The sequence below is a fragment of the Mustelus asterias genome, chromosome 24 (genome assembly GCF_964213995.1).
Source record: "Mustelus asterias chromosome 24, sMusAst1.hap1.1, whole genome shotgun sequence".
In the NCBI taxonomy this organism is placed as follows: Eukaryota; Metazoa; Chordata; class Chondrichthyes; order Carcharhiniformes; family Triakidae; genus Mustelus; species Mustelus asterias.
Genome location: NC_135824.1, coordinates 3,738,264 through 3,761,796, shown reverse-complemented (window position 1 = coordinate 3,761,796; position 23,533 = coordinate 3,738,264). Strand labels below are relative to the sequence as shown.

The window sequence follows — 23,533 nt, the reverse complement described above, 5'->3', positions numbered from 1 at the left end:
TACCAGCATTGTTCAAAAAGTTACTTTATAGACTTGTGGCATTAATTCTACCCTCTCTAGTTCGAGCTTGGATACATTATTATTCCACTCAAGTCCATCTAGTTAAATTCTTCTTTTCTATTCATACCCTGAATGAGATGTAAGAGTACAGAACCTACAACAAAATCTTAGTTAACACTCCTGATGTGAGCTTTCTTCCTTTGAGACTTGAGTTCAAACCCAATTCAAGTAATTGGATGAAATTTTGCTCCATACTCTGACCATAAACATCTCATACAAAATAAACAATTCCAACCAAGTTACTTGTGGGTAGGGAACCACAGTTCAAAACATAAATTAATTGGCAACATCACTAAAAGTTTCTTTATAAAAACACAATATCTGATACAAACATACTGACAGGTGTCAGTTAAAGCATTTTTGATCAGAAAAAAACTACTCTCCACTTGATCATAGTACCTGACCCAAAAAGCTAAAGCATAAGGCTTCCAATCCCCAAACCTGAAATCTTTTACACTGCAGTAAGCACACAAAATAGCAAAGGAAATATTTAACTAAGGACTTGTCTAAGTGTCTGAATGGTTGATAGAGCATCTTGATGCTGTAATACAGTGGTAACTGATAAAATAATTAAGGATCAGAAAAGGCAAGCTATTTCCTTCCAATACAGTGTGTAAAATTTGCACCAATGTAGAATGCCTCCAGTTTATTTAATCTCCAGAGGTGAACAACCAGGGTAAAAATGGTCATGAATAGAAGATTAAGAAATATGTTGAAGCAAAGGCAACTGAACTCAGCACTAGCATATCACAAGCTATATTTATCTTAATATCTTTGTCAATCTTTTCTTCCTCCAAGCTCGTCCTTATATTCTGGCTGTCTACTGAGCTCCAGTGTAAAGTGGAGATAATTTTAGTTATCTGTCTGTTTATAAAACATTCAGATTATGACACTGAGCACCAGTCCCGGAGTTATTTGATTATCATACCTTTGTTGCAGTTCCTCGGATAAGTCGTTTAATTGATGAGAGCAAACCAGTTTCTTTCTTCTGTGGTTTTGCCCCCATAACAGGTATTGAATCGTCTACATCAGAACGCTTCCGCTTCTTTTCAGGTCGTGATGCATGGACAGGGTTTGTCTGCTGAGAAGCCTTTCGCATTCTCAGCCTCATTCTCGAAATGTGTCACATGAACAACTGCAGGAATAGGAAAGAAAAAAACTAAATTAGTTGTAGATGAATATGGACAAAAAAGTAACCCGCAAATCAACTCATGTAAAAATCAGCATTGAACCTGTAACAGTGAAAGCAAGGGCTGGTGAATTGGACCAGTAAAATCATTCTTACTCCCTACATTAAACTCACACATGCAGGAAGATAACTGACCACCTCCTGACATTCTTGAATACACAGTGGTTAGCACTGCTGCCTCACAGTGCCAGGGATCCGGGTTCGATTCCCACCTTGGGTCACTGTTTGTGTGGAGTCTGTACATTCTCCTCGCATCTGCGTGGGTTTCCTCCGGGTGCTCCGGTTTTCTCCCACAATCCGAAAGACATACTGGTTAGGTGCATTGGCCATGCTAAATTCTCCCTCATTGTACCGAACAGGTGCCGTAGTGTGGCGACTTGAGGCTTTTCACAGTAACTACATGACAGCGTTAATGTAAGCCTACTTGCGACTGCTAAATAAACTTTAAACTTTTATAAAGACACAGCTCATTTTAAAAAATTGTTTTGCTACATTTTGATGGACTTAATAAAAAACAAAGCTGCTAGCTTTGAACATCTTTGTTTCTTTGACCACAGAAAACACTACAGCACATTCAAGTTATGAGATACCTCAATGTGATTTTCTGTATTATGAGACAGATACCAGTCAAACTGTTTAAACTAGTTAAGGCATCAAAACAGGCTCCATTGTAATATTTATGTCAATTTTTCAAACCAGGTTAACACTACATGACTAATATAAACTTCCTAACAAAACAGTTACACCCCTTCATTGTTTCTGGCTAGCAACCTTAGCCGTAAAACAAGAAATGAAAATAGAAGTATTAATGGGCTTAATGCAGAGATTCACCTAAATACGAATAAGGTTACAACCAAAATTCACACGTAAGTATTTCCCGAATAAAATAGATCCATTCCACTCCATTAGTAAAATAGCCTATTTTAGACTTACAAAACGAACATGCAAAAACAATACTCAAATCAACTACAAAATATTCAAAACCAAATTTATAAGGATACAAAATAAAAAAGCAATAGGTTTTAAATAAAAGATCTGTTGAGAATTAAGTGTCTGAAATTCAAAGAATGAAATATGTTGAAGAGGGGATACTTTAGAGGTAGCTAAGATACATTAGGAAACAACAGCTTGGTGAGTACTGCAGTCAGATTGCTTATTGATCAAAACCATGTGTCTAAGGTTGGCCCTTCCACAACTTTATGGGCTTTTTTGCACATTATGGAGTATCCCTTACAAGTGGGTGCTTTATAATGTTCAATTTGTCAAATACATACCCCATTTACATCACAATTGCAAAACCATTTCAGTAAATGCCCAATTGTTTTGAGACCATGAATCATTCCTTGCTAAAGGTTCCTTTCTCCCCATTTCCATCATTGTACCATCCGCAGCCAACCCATTCTTAAGCCACAGTTAATTAAAGGAAGACCTAGAAGATGGAAGTGGAAATTGCTTTTTTGGTGAAGGGTTTCATCATTGATGAAGATTTCCCCTCCTCCCGCTGTGGGCAAAAGCGTCAAGCACAGCTTGATTCATGGCAATGCTTCCTTTGCTTAGCTTTCCAGTGTGTTTCAATCTGACTTCCTAAGAGCACTTAACACATCCTCACTGCCCACACAAATCAAGCAAGAAGAAGCTGTGCCAATTATTACAAGTTATGGTGAGTTCTGCTGACACTCAACCCACTAATAATTGAATAGACAAAGGTGCAAAATTCCTTTCACTTAGGACAAGGGGACAATTTTGTCCTATTAGTCTCATGTGTAGCATAAATAGCAGCAGAAGCCAGATGAGCTAAATGCACTGGTTCCACACTGTATATAATTCTATGTAAATCAGTACAAGACATGAACTTAATGCCAGAGGGGATAAAAGACAATGCTCAAATGGGACAGTTCAATTATTAAAACTATATTAAACTAAATTAGGAAAAACATACAGACCAACAAAGACAATGTTATTCATACCAAGCTGTGTTAATTTGGTGAAATTATACAATACTCAACATAAAAATTAAGACTTCTGTAAATACATTTCTTCAGCTGTTGCAACTTTGCTCCTTCAGAGCTAGTCACATAGTTAAAGACTATTTTACTTACAATCGAAGGAAATAGTGCAGGACAGGAGTGCTGCTTATTTTGGCATCAGGAATGAGCAGGTGAACAGCACGTTACAGAAACAAGTCAAGTCACGTGGTGCAAAACCTAGAAACAGAAAGAATTAGAATAGAGTGAAGAATTCAGAGTACAATGAGTCACATGAGAAAATTGCTACTGATCTTTGAAGTATTTCAGCACACACCTGCTCAAATATTACTAATGACTCTCATTATCACAAACTATAGGATACAAGTTTTGTTATGTATCAATAGCTGCATTAACAAGGGCAATTAGCACAAAACATGATTTGTGTGGTTCATGCAACAGATTAACATATTATTGTTCTGGACCAAAAACATAAGTTATAGTTTTCCATCGCTTCTATATGGGGAACCTGTAACATATACTGTCCCTCCTCCCAACCCCACCTTAACTTCTAAATACCTGCTTCAACTTTTAAAGGCAAACACAGTGCTATCATTTAAGGAAACATTATTTCAAATAGTATACAGCAAACATGTTACAAAGTTACCAATGCAGAGACAAATATAAAATCAACACACCAGAGACAATTAGAATGAAGTCAAAGGAACATTATGCAGAAACATAATCACCACAAATAAAAATAAGTTTCTAGTAAAGACAGCTCACCGTTCATGTAGAATAGATGGTTAATCATGACAATAACAGCAACAATCAGGAAACAAGCAAGTTCATGAAATAGCCAGTTTGGACAGTCATTGTATAATGCCAGCCAAATTTCCAATGCAATTCCAGAAACCAGAAGTCTGAGGGGTGACCTGATAGAGGTGTTTAATGGTGAAAAAGTTTGTTAGGGTAGACATGACGGGGAGAGCAAAACGAGGGCCCATAAATGTAAAGAAAGCCAACAATTCCAATGGGAATTGAGGACAAGTGCCGTCACCCAGAGAATGATTAGCATGTTGGACTCGCTACCACAGGAAGAGATGGAGATGACTATCAGAGATGCATGTAAGAGGAAGCTACATAAACAAATGAGGGAGAAAGCAACAGAAAGAAATGCTGATGGGGTCAGCTGAAGATGGGTCGGAGGTGGTTTGTGCGAAGCATTATCATCGGCTTGGAATTGCAGGGCTGACTGGCTGGTTTCTGTGTTGTAAATATGTACCGAGTATGATTATTACAAGGTATCCAAGTACGGTATCAGTATTTGTGGTATTCACACTCTCCCATTTAAAAAGAAAAAATCTCTTCCCTCAACTCCACCCTTACCTTTCTTGCTGAACTGCAGCTCTATGGCTACACTGAATGTATAAATCTCCTTCCTCTTTTTATGACCACTGTCATCAAATGTATCTTTCCAGAAAGAACCACTGGATAATTCAACCATTCACTGGATAAACACATTCAGCCATCTTCAATTTTAGTCCCTTCATCAGCTGAGTTAACCGCTGACACACAATTTGCTTATAGCTAAATTTGAAGGACATTATCAGGAATATTGTTTTACTGTGGCTGAACAGGTAAAGTACAGTTCTGACTACATGGGATTCCTTCAACACAGAATCCAGGACAGCTCATTAATCCAATTGCAATCTGTGAGCTCCTGTGATCTGCTCCATGAACCTTCTGACTGCTGCCTTTAAGCTTGCGTGTAAATCACATCTTAGCAGCTTTGGACTTCAAATTTTTAAAGATGGTCAAATTCCAACAATCTGGAGGATGGGAAGGATGAGCTCCAAAAGACCAATGGGAGTGGGAAATTTTGCATGAATGCATTACAATATGCAACACAATCACTGATTGTGACATGTGCATCGAGCTTCAGCTCCAAAAGGTTGGGCATCCCCGGTCTCTCAAAGTATGGATCTTCACCCCAAGTCCTTACATGTTAGGCTCAGATTCTGCATACTGAGTGAACCTGTCGACTCTTGACACAGAAGTGTACACATTCAGTTCGCGGAGGTCCAGTGTGCGTGTTCAGTACTTGCAGATTTCTCGAAGTCTTAGCAACATTTCAAATTCCTGTACATCTGATTGAGTGGACTCCTCAGCTATTCGGTGTACTGGGCCAATGTGCACTTTTCACAGAAACAAGGATATAATCGTGCAATACATTCCTCACAACACCAGAAATCCTGTATAATGAAAACAGAATTTGACTGATTCAGTTACTGCACAACAATGGCTCTACTTTAAAATAGGGCATTACAAAGATGAACCTCTTTGTCAATTAGATTTATTTATCAGATTTTTTGCGGCCACAGAACACAAAGTTAAAACTGGTTTTAGGCAGCTATTCAGGTCACAATCTGACTCACATTGTCTTTGCAGGACAAAACAGAGATCTTTGATCATAAAATCTTTGGAATACATGTTTTGATCACTCAGAACCTACATAGATGGAGACTCATCTATTAGATTGCTCAACTTATTCTGGCACAGATTGCAGAATCAAGCCAAATATCCTATGTGACTTTCTGGGGTATTTTGTGTTAATTCATGCGTGGGATGAAAATGTGGGTCTGTTGATGACAGGGTAGGATAGTGATTCTTCGTATATGCTCTGGTGCCCCAGTTCTGTGACTGAGAGCTTCCAATTGTGCGTGGGTATGCTGGCTGTCCCAGCTAAACTCATCAGTCAATACAAAATCTACAATAACACTGAACTAGGTAGAGCTAAAGAAGTGTTCCACGATACAGCGAGTGACTGACATGCTTCAAGGATTATTTCACATTAAAAGTTAGCTCAAAAGAACCTTAAAAAATTGTAATTAATGTAAATGTACTGTTTTGCATTGAGTAACATTTCTTCATTTATTTAGCAATTAGTAGGTTTTTCTGCTGGTTATGAGGCTGGGCCCCCAAGCCTGAATCAGTGCACATTCAACTGCCCACTGGATCACATGGTGGCACACATATACTCCAGTAAACAAGAGTATAATAGCAATGTTAAACCCAAAGTCTTGTTGCATTTACCCAAATGCTAAGCATACAAAGGCACAGGGGATACAAGGTCCAGCTACAAGGAGACAATCTGGCACACAAGTACAAAACTGAGGTAGAGGAGCAAACCATATTGCTAAAAGGCAATTACCTCTCAGGGAGGGTATGCAGATAATGGTCCCAGACATTTCTCCTTGGTCAGGTAGGTGGCAGGTGAGAGATAGTATTTAAATCTTCAGTAGAAAGTCAGACCTAATTTTGAACTAATATTCCCCATTCCACTGCTGCTGGAATCATAAGACTTTTTGAAATCCCATGGACCCTTTAAAAAAAGACTGATAATGAATCAGCTGGAGGGCAGTGTCCAATTCTGGGCATCACACTTTTCACCAACAACATGTCCTGGTCCCTCCAAGAAAGAAAGCTCACTAATGCCTCTACTTTCTCAGGAGACTAAAGAAATTTGGCATGACCACTACAACTCTCCCCAACTTCTACAGATGTACCATAGGAAGCATTTTTTCTGGTTATATCACACCTTGGCTCCTGCTCTGTCCAAGACCACAAGTAACTACAAAGGGCTGTGGACGAAGCCCAGTCCATCACTCAAACCAGCCTCCCATCCATTGACACTGTCTACACTTCCCACTGCCTCGGAAAAGCAGCCAGCATAATCAAGGACCCCACGCACCCCGGACATTCTCTCTTCCACCTTCTTCGGTTGGGAAAAAGATACAAAAGTCTGAAATCACGTACCAACCGACTCAAACTGTTTCTTCCCTGCTGCCATCAGACTTTTGAATGGACTTACCTTGCATTAAGTTGATCTTTCTCTACACCCTAGCTATGACTGTAACACTACATTCTGCACTCTCTCCTTTCCTTCTCTATGAACGGTATGCTTTGTCTGTATAGCGCTCAAGAAACAATACTTTTCACTGTATACTAATGCATGTGACAATAATAAATCAATTCAGGAATGATGCCAAAGCCATGGAGAGGATGAAAAAGATTTACCAGGAATGAGGAACTCCAGTTACTTGAAGAGACCAGAGTAGCAGGAATTGTCCTCCTCGGAACAGAAAAAGTTAAGAGAAGATTTATTCAAGGTGTTCAAAACTATGAAGGGCTTCAATAAAGTAAATAAGGATTCAATGGCAGGAGGATCGGTAACCAACTAATTTAAAAGTAATAATCAAATAATTTAAATAACTGGCAAAAGAGCCAGAGGTTCAAAGAGAAGAATTCATTTAACACAGTGACTTATGATCTGGAATGCACGGCCTGAAAGGGTGAGTGAAGCAGAATCAATAGTAACTTTCAAAAGGGAATTGAATACATACTTGCAAAGGGAAAATTTGCAGGGCTATGGAGAAAACCAATGAGATAATTGGGCACAATACTGGCACAAACATGACAGGCCAAATAGCCTCCCAACGTGTGTAATGTTTCTATAAATCTATTCATTTGTACAGCACAAGTGCCCCCCTCACTATGAGCACACTCAGATTGCCAAAATTCAACACCCACACAATGGCCATCGGTTCAACTGCGCATAAACTGGAAAGCGCAGCTAAAGCAAGTGACATGTTTAACTGATCCAGCATACTTGGATCTCTCACAGCTTTAGCTATACTATGTACAAGATATATGTCAGCTAAACTAGAAGATCTCCCATGTTACTGCACAGAGGTCTGGGGTGCATGGAGGGCAGGCTCAGAGAATCAACATCTCAGGTGGTGGATAAGCTATAAGTTTTGAGCAAGTTCTTCACAGAAGGTGGATATAGATAGTATATCTCGATGCCAGTAAAAATAAAAGCAGCCACATGCTTAAATGGGTTGAGCATCTGTAGTATTTTTAGTGTTAGGAACAAGATTCGTCACACTGACGCAGACACATTACTTCAGACAAAAGGAGCTAGAATTGTTAACATTTGAAGCAAGTCATCCAAGTGAATCCTATGAAGCAGACAAACACAGATTTGGTTTCATTGCAAATAAATTCTCAAGACCCTCACACTTATTTGTGTACATGTATTTATGAATATTTGTTTATAGCCTCATACACACACAGGCTCATACAAATATTACCTAATGGGATTTTTTAAAATGCTTTTCTTGGCGAGCAGATGTTATTAGCAAAGCTACAGTTAATGCCCATCACTGTGTTTACCCTGACAATCTTGAGTGACTAGGATTACAGGTAGCCAAGCAGGGAAGGGGTAGCAAATTCCTGTTCCTGATGGACATTAAAAAAACAACTCACAAATTACCAGATTTGAATTCAATTTCATAACATGCCATGAAGGAATTTGAATTTGCAATCTATGGCTTGTGGCCATTTTCCTTGCTAGTCACCAAACTACTCTGTCAAGCCCAAGTTGAGAACTGGTAATTCCTCAATGATGTGGAGATGCCGGCATTGGACTGGAGTAAGCACAGTAAGAAGCCTCACAACACCAGATTAAAGTCCAAATAAACCTTTTGGACTTTAACCTGGTGTTGTAAGGCTTCTTACTGTGCTTACTCAATGATCAGGACAGATACACTGAGCTAAAATTGATATTGTGCAATGTTTAGTGAATACATATAAAGATAATGCCATTAACCAATGAGTGTGAGAGTGTGAATGTGAGTGTGTGTGTGAGGCAGGTGTGCGCGCGTTCTGAGGTCCCACTCAGATTAACTATGATCTTACTGAATGGCAGAGCAGGTCCGAAGGGTCATGTGGCCTATTTCTACTCCCAACACCCGAGTGTTTTTTTATAGTGTATTCCCAGCATATTCCCAGAGATGCCCTTCTGTCAACATCCTATTATCGCTTGTACAAAGCTTGGATTAAGTATTCAGCCTGCATGCCAGTATCATTTCTATAACAAAACAGAAAGAAATAAGCATAAAATAAGTTTAATAATAAATTTATAAATGCAACTGTTTCTGCAGAGCTTTTAAGGAATAAAGATGAACTACATCATATGACTTGTATTACTCTGAAAAAAATGCCATGCCCACTCTGCAGAAGCTGTCGCTAGATCTGCAGCACTGAGGATAGTGTTGGAAGATACTAGAGTTCAGAAGATTAAGATCAGTTGTTCTTAAGGTTCATATCAGAGAGCTGAAGTAAAATGGATATGACTAAAAACATTTGAATGAATTTTCTTCATTAATCAAACTGTGGAACTACAGTGCCACTATGTTATGCCAAAATATCTGGCCGGTCGCTCTACGTGTCTTGACTTCAGAGCCAATTACAGGTGGCTTAGGTTGAAAGATCTGTGACATGGATGAGGTAGACCCTTTTTGCATGTTTTTGATTTCACTCAAGCCACTCACTACAAATGCACAGACAGGAAGGAATTAGATAGTCCGAAACAGTGGCTTTTGAACGCTATATGTGAAATAATGAAAATTATGTTTACAACTTGCAGGTTTCTGTTTAGAGTGGAACTCATTCATAAAAAAGGGCATCATTGAAATAAATCATAATCCAGGGTAGGATTTGAGTCATGTCATTTGACTCAGCTTTACAAGACAAGTTCAGACAAGTTGAAAGGAACAGGCACTTCCATTTTCCGAAGTAAACATCATATATCTTTCACAGACATAGCATCACTCCCCTGCTATTATGACAGATGGAGATGGGATGACGAGTTGCAGGTATTAACAGTGACTGCTCAATTTAAACAGCTGCTTAAATGGTTTTGAAAAAAAAGGGCTTGCTCCATCTGTAAAGAAACTCAATCTTAAACATTGAGCAGATATGTTGACCGGAATTCTCCGATCTTGCCTGTGGCTGGGACTCTCTAGTCCCGTTGCTGTGAATGGAGATTTGGCTGAATGCCAAATTCTCTGTTCTCGCTGGGAGTGGTCACAGAGCACACAAGATTGGAGAGTTCTGGCTCTTGTCTTTTTTCCTTTTAACCTCTCCCCAACTTTCATGCTTCATTCACGTATTAAAGCCAAATTTTGAGAGCTCTATGTGTGGTATGCCTCATAACAGTCCCAGGCAGTTTTCCAGGATGTCCGAATTCCTAAGCTTTCAGTCATAACAAACATTTGATGCAAAATACTTTTCTAAACTCAGTAATTCAGAAAGCTTCTCAAAAATCTGGGACCTCTTTCTCTCTCTCCCTTCCCCCCACCGACACCATTCTACAATGTGCCGGATTTCTGTCTTACAGGTACGACAGCCTTCCCCACATACTTTCATTATCATGGAATCCTACAGTGCAGAAAGAGGCCATTCGGCCCATCGAGTCTGCACCAACCACAATCCCACCCAGGCCCTATCCACCTATCCCTACATATTTACCCACTAACCCCTCTAACCTATGCATCCCGGGACACTAAGGGGCAATTTAGAATGGCCAATCAACCTAGCCCGCACAGCTTTGGACTGTGGGAGGAAACCAGAGCACCCGGAGGAAACCCACGCAGACACAGGGAGAATGTGCAAACTCCACACAGACAGCGACCCGAGCCGGGATTCAAACCCAGGTCCCTGGAGCTGTGAAGCAGCAGTGCTAACCACTGTGCTACCGTGCCGCCCCATTAAATTAATAGTAAACCAATGACATTTCAAGTGACAGCTAAAAATTAATCTGAAGAATTAAAAGATCAAACATTAATCTACTAAATATGACAATTATATCCCCAATTTCGGAGGGGGGAAGAACAAGAAGAAATTATAATACTTGAGAACTGTTATTTCATACTGGATCAGTGATTCAAAAGATACTTTATAACTATGGTGACAAATTGCATTACCGCACCCAACAATTAAATATCGATTTTGGGGTTATTATTTGTAATGGCCCCAGTTCTGCACTGGGCATTCCCCTTTCTCAGATAGTGGTGTAGGGAATGGATAAATATGTAAAATAATCCTGAATACCTTAAGAATTACGCTGACAACCAATTATCAGTCAGGCTCATTGTGCAGTGTAGTTTCAGATCAAAGGGAACTGGACTAAAAATTAAAGATTTTAAAAATAATTTAATCTGCTTCAACATCTGGTTAATAATGATGTGGGTAACAATCAATGGACATTCAGGCATTAATAAACAGGTTAGCTCCTCCATTCAGTAAAAAGATCCACTCAATGCAAGTGCTGTCAACAAGGTTAATCAAGTGTAGCAACTGGTTTTATGAAAGATTACCACATGGACACATAGATCCAACACTCTTCTACATTTCCGTGGGGTTCCTGGAAAGTGACGCTCAAATGGAAACCTGCAGCCTCAAGTTTCACTCACTCCTTTTCACCTATCCAACTTTCAAAAGTCGTGGGAAAAGTCAAGTCTGCTCCAACAATCTCACCATCCAGTGAATAGTATTAACCTCATTGGGAGAGGCAAATCACTGGAAACAAAAAACTCTAGGAATTACCACCACAACACAATCAAACACCAGAACATCAAAATTGTCCATGACTTATTTGAATCTAAGCTAATTGACATATTCATATGCTGCAAATGATCATGTGGCATTTTGGACAGACAACAGAAACAAGCTTGTTTATTCCCACCTCCACTCTGACCGCTCAAGAATAGTTGAGGGTATTGGAAGAGAGATTGTCTAATTTATTCTCTAGTCAGCTGGTGGTAACAGGAGCAGCCTATTCCTGCCACCAAAACGACACTATCAGTCTTTATCATAATTTATATTTAGCACAATGTAGAGTTATAATTGAAACAATCTGCAATTTATGCCATTTAACCTTCAGGTACCACCTTGAGAGTACAGTATTAACAAATTTTCAGTGAGTTAGTGCAACACCCATCAGGGCATGTTGTTTGGTAGTGTCCAAATTAACTCATTAAAAGTACCTGTATGAATAGCTCTTTAAGTTTAAACTGTGAAACAGTTATGATTCCACAAATTGAATGAATACCATGGTAGCAGATCTGTTTGATGCATTATTAGTGGAATACAAATTATGCAAAGTTATCTTGGATTGTAGTAGTTACATCCAGGAGTCAGAAAAAAGTGAACTCATCTTTTTGAGAGTTTTATTTGTGAATATTTAACTAGTTGGGAAGTGAATGGGAGTGCAATCTCTTTGCCATCTATTGCAAACAACAGTTTGATAAACCACAATGGTAGGATGCAAGCTGCTAGCTACTATTGTTCCGCTCCTTCCTTCTCGCCCACACAAAAATAATTTGCAGATAGCCAAACTTTCCAAAACAAAACAGAAAACCAAAAAACAGACATTCCCTACAATTGTCACACATTATACACAAAGTAGAATGGATCAAGATGCCTGGGTCATTTACCTAGTCAGAGAAAAGTGAGTGATGCAGGGAAATGAGGGCAAAGATTTTTTGGGGGATTGGGTGGAGCGGGTCAAAGGCAGGAGAAGAGAGAAAAGGAGGGGTGAGAAACCTAGAGAAAAAGCTGTCTAATTCCCGTCTATAAGTTTGCCAGGCAGATGTGTAAAATTAGTATGTGCAACATACATACAGTGTGATTTTTATTTAATTATCGTATGGCTATGTAGCGAAAGGCAGCTGACAAAAATGTTTTGGTCTAACTCCCAAAACAATGCTTTAAATCAAATTATGAAGCCATGCCATTTTCTTCCTTCATGGGACAGCACAGACAAAGATCATTGTTAGAGCTTCACATCTACTGTTCAATTTAATTCAAACTGACATAACAGCTGCTTATAATTAAATAACTCCTGCAAGGCCCAACTTGAATCTAGCTCCCTTTATGTTTGTGTTATAAACACACACACTTGTTCAGACCCTGCCAACAATATTACATAAGAACACACAAAGCACAATATTTTAGTAAAACATGCAACAAAAAGTAAATATTAAAAAGGAAATAGCCACACCATTCTCAATAGGTTTGGTTAGGAATGTAGCACAGTCTTAACAAAGCACACGGTCTCATCGGCCTATGCCCAAAGCGGTTTCTGTTCTCTCTTCCACCCCTCCCCCCTCATTTTTGACAGAAGAATTTACTAGTGTTTTTTGCACCAGTAAAATAGACTTTCAGCCATTCAAACAAAAACTATTGCAACTGATCCAACTGAAAATGTTGGCTATGACAGCTCAATAATAAAGATGGCAAAATAACAATGAATTTTTAAGATGTAAAAATTGAAATCAAAAATGAATTGCGGAGCATTCAGGCATATTTTGTGCAATCCAACTACCAATATAGTTATTGGGATTTAAATGAAGTGCCAGATTAAGTATCTGCAGTGGCGTAAAAAATTGAATCCTCAAAATATGAAATAAAAACAGAAAATTCTGGAAATATGTTGCAAGTCCATCAGCAATTGGAAAAAAGAGAAAAGTTAATGTTTTGGTTGGAGGCCCTTTCATCAATTCTGACAAAACAGCCTTGTTTACAGACGCATTTTGTGTACTGTGCTTATGAAAGGTAGTCGCGCAGTTGTCACTACAGATGGGAAATACCTCAATCACAAGTCAACATGTTATTATTGCAAATAATTAAATAGATGATTTTTTTTTGTTAATTGATCAATATGCAGTCTTTCTTGTCAAGTTAATTTTCTGTTGTTTCTTGGGTCTGAATAATAGCTCTAATAATCCCAGTATTTCCACGCTCAAAGAGAAAAAAAATCAAAGCTGATCACTACACAATGCTCCTGGCTCAAATATACTCAAGTGAATGCCAGGTGAGGGCAAGATTGACTGTGCCGGTGATACACTCAAACTAGAGTGACGTTCACACAAGAATAAATAATTAGGTTGGTGCCTTCAGGACACAAAATGGAAGGGAAAAACTTAGTAGAGGAAGAATGGTTTGCATATATGTTTTAAATACACTCAGAGAACTTGTCAACATTTGCACCAATCTACAGGCATGGGAGTATAAAACTTTTACAAATGCCAACTTCCTTCAATGTACATTCCCTCCTCCACCACTAGCTACAGCAGGTGCCATCTACAAGATGCACTGAAGCAACTTGCCAAGTCTTCTTATAAGAACATAACATCCTAGAATTAACATCTTCGACTCCCACAACCGAAAACAAAGGGTGCAGCTTCACCCCCAGGCAAATTTCCCTCCAAATCACAGCTCCATGGCATTGCTGCCTCACAGTGCCAGGGACCCAGGTTTGATTCCTGGTCTGGGTTACTGTCTGGAGTCTGCACATTCTCCCCATGTCTGCGGGGGCTTCCTCTGGGTGCTCTGATTTCCTCCCACAAGTTTGAAAGACGTTCTTGTTAGGTGCACTGGCCATGCTAAATTCTCCCTCAGTGTACTCGAACAGGCGCCGGAGTGTGGCAACTAGGGGATTTTCACAGTAATTTCATTGCAGTGTTAATGCAAGCCGACTTGTGACACTAATAAAGAAACTTTAAACTTTGAAGTTGCAAAGGGGAGGCGAGGCGATGGCCTAGCGGTATCATTAGACTATTAATCCAAAAACTCAGCTAATGTTCTGGGGACCCGGGTTCGAATCCCGCCATGGCAGATGGTGGAATTTGAATTCAACAAAAAAAGTCTGGAATTAAGAATCTACTGATGACCATGAAACCATTGTCAGAAAAAACCATCTGGTTCACTAATGTCCTTTAGGGAAGGAAATCTGCTGCCCTTACTCGGTCTGGCCTACATGTGACTCCAGAGTCACAGCAATGTGGTTGACTCTCAACTGCCCTTCAAGGCAACTAGGGATGGGCAATAAATGCTGTAAGAAGTCTAACAACACCAGGTTAAAGTCCAACAGGTTTATTTGGTAGTAAATGCCACTAGCTTTCGGAACAGGCTGTCCCTTCGTCAGTGGTCTCCACCTGACGAAGGGACAGCCTGTTCCGAAAGCTCGTGGCATTTGCTACCAAATAAACCTGTTGGACTTTAACCTGGTTTTGTTAAACTTCGTACTGTGTTTACCCCAGTCCAACGCTGACATCTCCACATCAATAAATGCTGGCCAGCCAACAACGCCCATGTCCGACGAATGAATTAAAAAAACCATCCCTACTTTCCTTTATTGTCGCTGGATCAAAATTCTGGAAACATCTACTTAATCACACCATATACACGGCAGTGGTTCAAAAAGGTGGCTTCCAAATCCCACACATCCAAATCACCCAAACATTGGTTTCATGGCAGGGGAATAGACAAGTCTGAGCCTCATTAACATGCTGTTAATGCTGTTGATTCCAAGCAGGCAGCATGCTGCAAATTGCCAGTTCTGCAAGGGTAATATATAAGGCAGTCATTCAAAAGGATATGATAAGGCCATAGATTTTTGGGGCTTAGAATATTTTCATGCAAGTGTTACAGAACTATCCCCATTTTTGGTTAATTTGACAGTTATACTGACCCCTTCAGCATTGAAGTTAAATCAGAACATAATTCATAAAATCATAGACTTTGTACAGCGCAGTAGGCCATTCAGCCCATCATGTCTGAATCAGATCTCCAAATGAGCAATTCACTTAGTGCCACTCTCCTCCCTTCTCCACATAACCCTGCACATTCTTCCTTTTCAGTTAACAGTCTAATTCCCTTTGAATGCCTCTATTGAACCTGCCTCCACCACACACTCAGGCAGTGCATTCCAGACCTTAACCACTTGAGTGAAGAATTTTTTTTCTCATAGCACTTTTGCTTCTTTTGGAGAGAATGAAGAGCATTTATTCCATCCTAATCCATCCATCCAGAAAGAAACAATCTCTCTTCCTCCATTTCTGGATGCAAATGTTTCTCAAATGATACCAGGATTGTTGATCACTCTGTGAAGCTTCACTACAATGTTTTTATTTTATCTTTTACTAGTTTAAACTGAACTGGTCTTCAGAACTCATTAAGAGTTTTAACAACACCAGGTTAAAGTCCAACAGGTTTATTTGGTAGCAAATGCCATTAGCTTTCGGAGCGCTGCTCCTTCGTCAGATGGAGTGTATATCTGCTCTCAAACAGGGCACAGAGACACAAAATCAAGTTACAGAATACTGATTAGAATGCGAATCTCTACAACCAACCAGGTCTTGAAAGATTCAGACAATGTGAGTGAAGGGAGCATTAAGCACAGGTTAAAGAGATGTGTATTGTCTCCAGACAGGCCAGCCAGTGAGATTCTGCAAGTCCAGTAGGCAAGCTGTGGGGGTTACTGAAAGTGAGACATAAATCCAAGATCCCGGTTTAGGCCGTCTTCATGTGTGCGGAACTTGGCTATCAGTTTCTGCTCAGCGACTCTGCACTGTCGTGTGTCGTGAAGGCCGCCTTGGAGAACGCTTACCCGAAGATCAGAGATTGAATGCCCGTGACCGCTGAAGTGCTCCCCCGCAGGAAGAGAATAGTCTTGCCTGGTGATACCAGGCAAGCCAGGCAATAGGGGGTGAGGTCCTTAAAACGATTACTATTACTAAAGAGGTGGTGCTTGGTAGGCTAATGGGACTAAAGGTAGACAAGTCCCCGGGCACGGATGGAATGCATCCCAGGGTACTGAAAGAAATGGCAGAAGTAATAGCAGATGCGTTGGTTGTAATTTATCAAAATGCGCTGGACTCTGGGGAAGTGCCGGCTGATTGGAAAACAGCTAATGTGACGCCACTGTTTAAAAAAGGAGATAGACAAAAGGCGGGTAACTACATGCCGGTTAGCTTAACGTCCGTAGTTGGGAAATTGCTGGAATCCATCATTAAAGAAGAAATAGCAGGACACGTGGAAAAAAATGGTTCGATCAAGCAGACGCAGCATGGATTCATGAAGGGAAAGTCGTGTTTGACGAATTTACTGGATTTTTATGAAGATGTAACGAGTGCAGTTGACAGAGGGGAACCGGTGGATGTGATGTTTTTAGATTTCCAGAAGGCGTTCGATAAGGTGCCTCACAAAAGGTTGCTGCAGAAGATTAAGGTACACGGAGTTGGGGGTAAAGTGTTAGCGTGGATTGAGGATTATCTATCTAATAGGAAGCAGAGAGTTGGAATAAATGGGTGCTTTTCTGGTTGGCAGTTGGTGACTAGTGGCGTGGGGCAGGGATCGGTGCTGGGGCCTCAACTGTTTACCATATACATAGACGATCTGGAGGAGGGGACCGAGTGTAGGGTAACAAAGTTTGCGGATGACGCAAAGATGAGTGGGAAAGCGAATTGCGTGGAGGATGCGGAAAGTCTGCAGAGAGATTTGGATAGGCTAAGTGAGTGGGCGAGGATCTGGCAGATGGAGTATAACGTTGACAAGTGTTAGGTTATCCACTTTGGAAGGAATAATAGTAAAATGGACTATTATTTAAATGGTGAAAAATTACAACATGCTACTGTGCAGAGGGACCTGGGGGTCCTTGTGCATGAATCGCAAAAACTCAGTTTGCAGGTGCGGCAGGTGATTAAGAAGGCAAATGGAATGTTGGCCTTTATCGCGAAGGGAATGGAGTATAAAAGCAGGGAGGTCATGCTGCAACTGTACAGGGTACTGGTGAGGCCGCAACTAGAGTACTGTGTGCAATTTTGGTCCCCTTATTTGCGGAAGGATATATTGGCCTTGGAGGGAGTACAGAGAAGGTTCACCAGGTTGATACCGGAGATGAGGTGGTTAGCTTATGAGGAGAGATTGAGTAGATTGGGCCTGTACTCGTTGGAGTTTAGAAAGCTGAGGGGAGATCTTATAGAGACATATAAGATAATGAAGGGGTTAGACAGGGTAGAGGCAGAGAGATTCTTTCCACTTAGAAAGGAAACAAGAACTAGAGGACACAGCCTCAAAATAAGGGGGAGTCAGTTTAGAACAGAGTTGAGGAGGAACTTCTTCTCTCAGAGGGTAGTGAATCTCTGGAATTCTCTGCCCATTGAAGCAGTGGAGGCTACCTCGTTAAATATGTTTAAGTCACAGGTAGATAGATTTCTGATCAATAAGGGAATTAAGGGTTGTGGGGAGCAGGCGGGAAGTGAAACTAAACCACTATCAGATCAGCCATGATCTTACTGAATGGCGAGGCAGGCTCGAGGGGCTAGATGGCCTACTCCTGCTCCTATTTCTTATGTTCTTCTATAATGTTCTTGCCTATGGAACTCATTTTTGAAATTTTCAATTTACATCTAGCAGGGGTCCTGCGGGCGAGCATGCTGAAGCCCGAGGTCTAACCAGAGCTTTATATAACTGTAGCATAACTTCCACCACTTTGCAAACCAGCCTCTTTTGAAATAAAAGACAATTTTTTAAACCTTTGTAATGGTCTTGTAACTGTCCACTCGCCTTTAGTGAAAATGAAAACAGTAAAAAAGGTAAAGGGATTGGCAGAGTCGCTTCGATACTAAATATTTAAATGTTATATAGTGATTTCATATAAATACTTCCAGGCAATATTGCCAAAGTGACAACTGAGTTCTATATAAACATAATGTTCTGGCAAAGTTTAAATAAAATAATTTCAAAACATTACAAAGCACTTTAAACATTGTGATCTTTCACTGGATCCATGCCAATACTCTGATAAGACATGATAATAAAAAAAACCCAGCATCCTCCTGTATTGATTTGGTTCAAAAGAAAGAAAGCTTGATCCACAATTTACAACTTACAAGGTTTTAATGGGATTTTTAAATCCTACAATTCCTCCCCTCTGCACTCTCATTCCATCGCATTATGAATACAATGGCTTAGAATAAGATATGCAAAAAGATGCACAGACAGTGGAAGATTACAATTTTAGGGATGAGCACAGCATGCTGGCATTTCAAAGCACTGCGCAGCAGTAATATCTTTAAAAGACAGACACAAAGCATCAATTCTTGGGAGACTCTCTCAAATACAAAATAGCTGACAATAGCCTGGAATCAAATCACGTGCCAGAAAGAGAGAAAATATCACATTGACTACTTTGTAGAAGTTTGTATTTTAGTGTGGAGTCCAAATGGCCTCAGCAGCTCTTTTGGTTGAGTTTCACAACCTGAAGGAGCTTGAATCCACAACAAAGGCAAGACGACAGCAACACTCTACTGATGGTAAATGGGCTATCTGCCTTAAAGGGATGTTTTTGTTTCATTAACAAAACAGTTAACAATGATGTAACTGCATAATCCATGTGAATACATCACATTGTTTACACCCAATGTCACAGCAGAACCATACACCAGTCACTTCTCTCAGCTACAAAATGGTATTGTTGATGGATGATTAATAATATCATAATACAACTATGGATTTATATCTTTAAAACAATTTTATAAAGGCATGCTACCCCATACATTAGTGAGTAAATACACTACCCAATTTGATACTAAGCCCACAATAGTTCTAATTTTATCCTCAGTCTGTCCCAAGTGAGGTGGTCCAGCAACAACAGGAAACACGCAAGGCTGAATGGGACTAGACTAGAATGGGTGGAAATTCAGCCAGTCCTTCTGTTGCTCAAGACAATCCAGTGACCATCTACTCAATCCCCGCTTGCAAAGTGTTACGGTAACATTTACTCAGCTGGTGTGCCATTCACTGTCAAATAACACATGAAGAGTCTCCATTGGGTGAACTACCAGAGGACAGCACCAATTCCTTTCAGACCATAATAAAATCAACAGATGCAACTTTTCCATTTGTTCATGGAATGGGAGCATTTCTGACAATGACAATATTTATTGTCGATCTTAACTTGGTGGTGAACCGCATTCTTAAACCATTTAAGCCAGTGAGACACAGATATCCCATAGTTCTGTCAGGAAGGGAACTCCATGATATTCTGCCAGTGATAGTGAAGGGATGGGAAAGGTAGTGGCTTTGTATCAAGTTGGTGTGAGACTTGGCGGGGAAATCGCAAGTGGTGGTATTCTTTTGCATCTGCTCCTCTTTCTTCCGTGTGGTAGAACTTGCGGTTGGAAGATGCTGTTGAAGGAGACATGGCAAGTTGCTGCAAAGGATCTTGCAGATGGTACAATTGCTACACAAGCATCCTCATTCCTCACAAGTTTGACTGTGGCTCAGTTGGTAACATTTTTGTCCGAGTCACAAAGTTGTGCGTTCAAGTCTGACTCCAGAGTCTTGAGCACAGTACTCCAGGCTGACACTCCAGTGGAATATTGAGCAAGTGCTGCACTTTTGGGTACGCTACCTGTCTGATGAACGTTAACCTAAGTCTGCCCTCTAAGGTGGATATAAAAGATTCCAAAGCACTATTCTGAAAAGCAAGGGAATTATTCCCGATGTCCTAGCCAATATTTATCCCTCAATCAACATTACAATTATCTAGCCATCATCAGAGTGCTGCCGTGCTGGCTAATAACGGTAACAATACTTAAAAAAATTACTTCATTAGCTGTAAAACACTTTGGGACATTCTATGTCTGAAAGACACTACAGAAATGCAAACCTTTCTTTCTTCCTTTCTATTTTCACCTTTCCTCTGCCCCCATTTCCGTCTCTGTTCTTGTTTAAAATCTATTACATCTCTAATTTTTTTCAGTCCCAGTGAAAGGTCACTGGCTTGAAAGATTAACTCTGTTTCTCTCTTCACAAGTTAGAGAGGAGAGAGAGGAGAAGGAAGGTACAGAACAGGTGGCTTCAATCTTTGTGAGAAAGAAGTCTATGAGCTTCTCTCACTTGCTGGAGCCAGGTGAGCATAGAGAGGGGTTTGAGGGATGGCTGGTCATGGATAAAGGAAGTCGATAGACTTACCTTTGCTATCCAGGAAGATCCTAGGATGGGACCTGGTGATAGATAGCTAAACAAATTGTACACCAAATACCCTCAAGTTTGTGTTCCTTGGACTTGAGGATATAGGATTCATACAAGAAGGATGATCACGATGGGGGAAAGTCAAGGCTTTGCTGAGTGCAAGGGCATCAAGAGTGGAGATGCAGAAATATTGTGGCAAATGTAGGGATGGCAGTTAGATTATACAATTGTTTATAACATCAAGAATATCCATTACATGTTATAAAGTAACAATTGGGACATCCAAGCATTAACAAGATCATAGCAAGATTGAGTAAACACAGCTACAATGGTCCAATGTGGTATCACTATCTGCCAGCATAGGTTGTGAGGGGCAAAGGAACAACACTAACCAATCTCCAACAAAAAAGCTTTACCTCAAATAACAGCATTTACGTTTTGCCAGCTTTACTATTTATTACCATTTCTAAGCAATCTGACAGCCCAGATAGAGTAATTTTGATGTGAAAACTAATACTTTGGTCTGCAAATCCTAAAGTAAAATGAGCTTCTCTTACAACCGAAAAATGTGTTCTAGATTACGGATTCTCCCAACTTTATAAATGGGGCCCAATCCCAATGGAACTTGATTTTTTTTTGTTGCTCTGAGTCAGTATTTCCATTTTTGAACTCCCTCAACTTTCTTCTACAGCTTCAGCAGGAGGTAAGGGTTGCAGGAAAGTCCATTCCTTCACCAATTCTGCCACATACAGAGAAAGGCTAACAAGAACAATGCAATTACCACATTCTGCAGTATGCCTAATCTTTGCAAAAAGTTTTCATTTCAAATCAGAACCAAAATTGACGAAGGAAGAGCGGTGGATGTGGTCTATATGGACTTCAGCAAGGCGTTCGATAAGGTCCCCCATGCAAGACTTCTTGAGAAAGTGAGAGGGCATGGGATCCAAGGGGCTGTTGCCTTGTGGATCCAGAACTGGCTTGCCTGCAGAAGGCAGAGAGTGGCTGTGGAGGGGTCTTTCTCTGCATGGAGGTCAGTGACCAGTGGAGTGCCCCAGGGATCTGTTCTGGGACCCTTGCTGTTTGTCATTTTCATAAATGACCTGGATGAGGAAGTGGAGGGATGGGTTGGTAAGTTTGCTGACGACACCAAGGTAGGTGGTGTTGTGGATAGTTTGGAGGGATGTCAGAAGTTGCAGCGAGACATAGATAGAATGCAAGACTGGGCGGAGAAGTGGCAGATGGACTTCAACCCGGATAAGTGTGTGGTGATCCATTTTGGCAGATCCAATGGGATGAAGCAGCAGTATAATATGAAGGGTACCATTCTTAGCAGTGTAGAGGATCAGAAGGACCTTGGGGTCCGGGTCCATAGGACTCTTAAATCGGCCTCGCAGGTGGAGGATGCGGTCAAGAAGGCGTACGGCGTACTGGCCTTCATTAATCGAGGGATTGAGTTTAGGAGTCGGGAGATAATGCTGCAGCTTTATAGGACCCTGGTTAGACCCCACTTGGAGTACTGCGCGCAGTTCTGGTCACCTCATTACAGGAAAGATGTTGAAGCCATTGAAAGGGTGCAGAGGAGATTTACAAGGATGTTGCCTGGATTGGGGGGCATGCCTTATGAGGATAGGTTGAGGGAGCTTGGTCTCTTCTCCCTGGAGAGACGAAGGATGAGAGGTGACCTGATAGAGGTTTACAAGATGTTGAGAGGTCTGGATAGGGTAGACTCTCAGAGGCTATTTCCAAGGGCTGAAATGGTTGCTACGAGAGGACACAGGTTTAAGGTGCTGGGGGGTAGGTACAGAGGAGATGTCAGGGGTAAGTTTTTCACTCAGAGGGTGGTGGGTGAGTGGAATCGGCTGGCGTCGGTGGTGGTGGAGGCAAACTCGTTGGGGTCTTTTAAGAGACTTCTGGATGAGTACATGGGATTTAATGGGATTGAGGGCTATAGATAGGCCTAGAGGCGGGGATGTGATCGGCGCAACTTGTGGGCCGAAGGGCCTGTTTGTGTTGTGGCTTTCTATGTTCTATGTTCTAAAATCAGAACCAGAACTTTCAACTCAACAGATATGTTGCTTAAAAGGGTTCACATATCCTAAATCAACTCTAAATTATACAATACAACCACATCAAATATGTAAACAGATTTCTCATAGGTTTGCAACACTATTGCAACAGTCTCTGAACTATCTAAAACTGCATCTGGCTGCATGAAACCATGGGAGAGGAGGTGGCAAAAGTGGGTCACTAGAAATGTGGTGAATTTTACTCATCAGAGTTTAGTCATTTCAGTGCTCTTTCACACAATGGATTAATGCTCTGGGATAGCTGTACAGGCAAAAGAGCAAATTATTAATTGGAAAACAGGCACTGGAAATATTTCTACCAATTTGCAAAGCAGAACACTACAGCAGTGGGGCTGTATGATCAGCAGCAATAAAACAGCTTACATCGCTATTGCACCTTGTTGTAGAAAAACATCACAAAGTTTGTTGTAGACACTGAAGGAAAATGGATGCTGAGTCCAGTAGGAAATTTGAGGTTGGTCAAAGTGATGAGGAGAGAGGGAAACTGTACAACATGATTGGCTGAGACAAGGAGTGGGGTTTCATGAAAGGCCAAAAAATACAGACAGCAAAATTTTGTTTGG

General features: G+C 40.6%; 1 protein-coding gene across 4 annotated transcripts in view; it reads right to left on the bottom strand.

Annotated features, from left to right (window-relative positions):
- ctdspl2a (CTD (carboxy-terminal domain, RNA polymerase II, polypeptide A) small phosphatase like 2a) overlaps positions 1–23,533 on the bottom strand; it is a 69,357-nt gene that overhangs the window by 35,760 nt on the left and 10,064 nt on the right. For 2 of the 4 annotated variants that reach the window (XM_078241181.1, XM_078241183.1), the window contains exons 2-4: positions 5,219–5,468; positions 3,349–3,453; positions 989–1,195 (exon numbers count right to left, since the gene is read on the bottom strand). In XM_078241181.1, the coding sequence (XP_078097307.1) occupies positions 989–1,171 (183 nt within the window). In that variant the 5' untranslated portion in view covers positions 1,172–1,195; positions 3,349–3,453; positions 5,219–5,468. The remainder of the gene's footprint in view (positions 1–988; positions 1,196–3,348; positions 3,454–5,218; positions 5,469–23,533) is intronic. The other 2 variants (XM_078241180.1, XM_078241182.1) reach the window with 1 other exon arrangement.